Source organism: Puntigrus tetrazona, unplaced genomic scaffold (assembly GCF_018831695.1).
Source record: "Puntigrus tetrazona isolate hp1 unplaced genomic scaffold, ASM1883169v1 S000000589, whole genome shotgun sequence".
Lineage (NCBI taxonomy): Eukaryota > Metazoa > Chordata > Actinopteri > Cypriniformes > Cyprinidae > Puntigrus > Puntigrus tetrazona.
The window spans coordinates 1-2,342 of NW_025048220.1; the positions used below are offsets into that span (position 1 = coordinate 1).

The 2,342-nt window shown below is 47.1% G+C and overlaps 1 protein-coding gene across 1 annotated transcript; it reads right to left on the bottom strand.

Annotated features, from left to right (window-relative positions):
* Window positions 1-70: 70 nt before the first annotated feature.
* On the bottom strand, window positions 71-2,341 carry LOC122334634 (kinesin-like protein KIF1C). Its single transcript, XM_043232655.1, has 8 exons — window positions 2,172-2,341; window positions 1,717-1,828; window positions 1,530-1,607; window positions 1,388-1,453; window positions 1,005-1,083; window positions 743-821; window positions 502-650; window positions 71-306 (listed from the first exon to the last, which is right to left on the bottom strand). Exons 1-8 carry the CDS (start codon window positions 2,339-2,341, stop codon window positions 98-100), a joined length of 942 nt encoding a protein of 313 aa, XP_043088590.1. The 3' UTR covers window positions 71-97.
* Window position 2,342: the final 1 nt, after the last annotated feature.

The following is a 2,342-nucleotide window of genomic DNA, read 5'->3' on the forward strand; positions in this document are numbered from 1 at the left end:
CACACACACACACACACACACACACACAAATGTTTGCATCTGAGCACAGGATGCTGATTATTTCATAAGCCCCGCCCACCACCGTAGCCCCGCCCTCTCATACCTTCAGTCTCTCCACTGCCTCCTCATTGGTGATCATCTCGCCCTGAAACTCTTCTAATTGGGTGTGGCCATCCAGAGAGGCGGGGTCACTCTCAGAGGCGGGGCCTTCTCTCGGGACAGGTGTGGAAGTGGGCGGGACTCCGTTGGAGGCGGGGTCAGCAGGCATTAGAGTGACGCCCACATGGTTATTATTGACTTCAGCAGCTAAAAGACGAATAAAAACATTTTAAGACTAGTACTGTCAAAATTAGTTTATTAGATATTGTTAATAAAAATGTATTTTACAATTAATTTATGAAAAGGAATGTCACATTTAAGATTGTGTCTCTAACTGTGTGTGTGTGTGTGTGTGTGTGTGTGTGTGTGTGTGTGTGTGTGTGTGTGTGTGTGTGTGTGCACCTGGAGCAGTAGCCAGCCGGCTCAGTCCTTGAGACAGCAGCAGGTCTCGGAGTCGGTTCACTTCCTCTTTCAGTTCTCTGATCAGACGAGCGTTTGGATCCTCGTTAATTACAGCGTTACAACGGATCTGCTTGGCACGGTCAGCATACCTGCACAAACACACACAGCAGGACGCTCTGAGGAGGCACAGATGATGTCCATCGATTGACGGATTGATTGATTGATTGATTGATTGATGTACCTGAGAGTGCTGAGCGTTTCCTCATAATTAATATCTGCAGGACTGAGAGCCGCAATCATAGCCGTACGAGAATTACCACCTGAAACAAACACACACCACATAAACACACCTCTACCTCTGTGTGTGTGTGTGTCTGTGTTTGTGTGTGTGTGTGTGTGTCTGTGTGTGTGTGTCTGTGTGTGTCTGTGTTTGTGTGTGTGTGTGAACGTGTCTGTGTGTGTGTGTGTGTGTGTGTGTGTGTGAACGTGTGTGTGTGTGTTACCCAGGTTCTCTTTCAGTATCCAGGTGAGCACGGAGTCTCTGTACGGGATGAACTCACTTTTCCTTCTTTTGTTGTTTTGCTGTTTGTAACAAAGAAACCCAAAAAAAAGGTTGAAGATCACTGGCAGATTAAGACTGGAGCTTCAAATGGTACATAAATAAACCACCAGCTTCTCTCTAACAGGACGTTCCTCTCTTTATAAACCCTTATAAGTTACTTTCTTCTGTAGAACATAAAAGAGACGTTCGGCAGAATGCTCAGGCTGCTCTTTAACACAGAATGAACTTTCAGTGTATTCATATATTCGTGTATTCTGCAGGGTTGCTGTTCATGAGGAAAGAGGGATCTAGTAATGAACCCAGTAATTCAGTAAAGAGTCTCACCATTTCAGCCAGAGCAGAGATGACCTTCCCCAGCGTGGTCAGAGATTTATTGATATTAGCACCTTCCTGAAGGACAGAGGGACAGGGTTCATGTGAGAGAGTGACGGAGATGCTGACTCTGCACTACAGATCCGTTTAGTACCTTTAACCTCACGCCTTTAGCTCCGGAGGAATCCGCTCGCTCACTGCCCGCCAGATCCACCAGACTCACCTTACTGACCTGCAGAGAGAGAGAGAGAGAGAGAGAGAGACGTCAACACACACACACACACACACACCTTACTGACCTGCAGAGAGAGAGAGAGAGACGTCAACACACACACACACACCTTCTCCGTGTCGAGGCTGGTCAGCTGATCTCGGCGGCGCTGAGTGAAGACGATGGTGAAGACGGCGTGTGATCTGCTGCTGGTTTCGTTCATGTTCGTGGCTGCCACCGTCCTGATCAATCAAACACACACAGAGTGCAGGAGTGAGGTGTGTTCATGTGCTCATCTCTGTCACACTGTCACACACCTCCTGAATGAGTCTACAATCACTCGACCAATGAAAATATCCTGCTGATACAACTATTGCAGATCTGCTTTGATAATATTACTGAACATGATTCAGATGTGGGTTTTTTTCTCAGCTCTTTGTTAAACTTTTTTTAATGAAACCTACCGACTGCATCTGAACTTTACTTTGATGTATTGCATATTCAGAAATTCATAGTAAATATTCTGGAGGCCACGATGAAATATTAGTGAACATCAGCAGAAACACTGGGGAAGGGTTGAAGTACCGGGCCTTGTTCCCGGCGTCCATCAGGTCTCTGATGTCATGATAGGAGGTGACGGCCAGCTTGGACAGGTCCTCCACGTACGGGCCCATGATAGGATGCTCTCGCACCCGCAGCGCTCCTTTACTCTTAGGGTTGAGCAGATCACGCACTCGCTCGCAGTAGATCTCCATG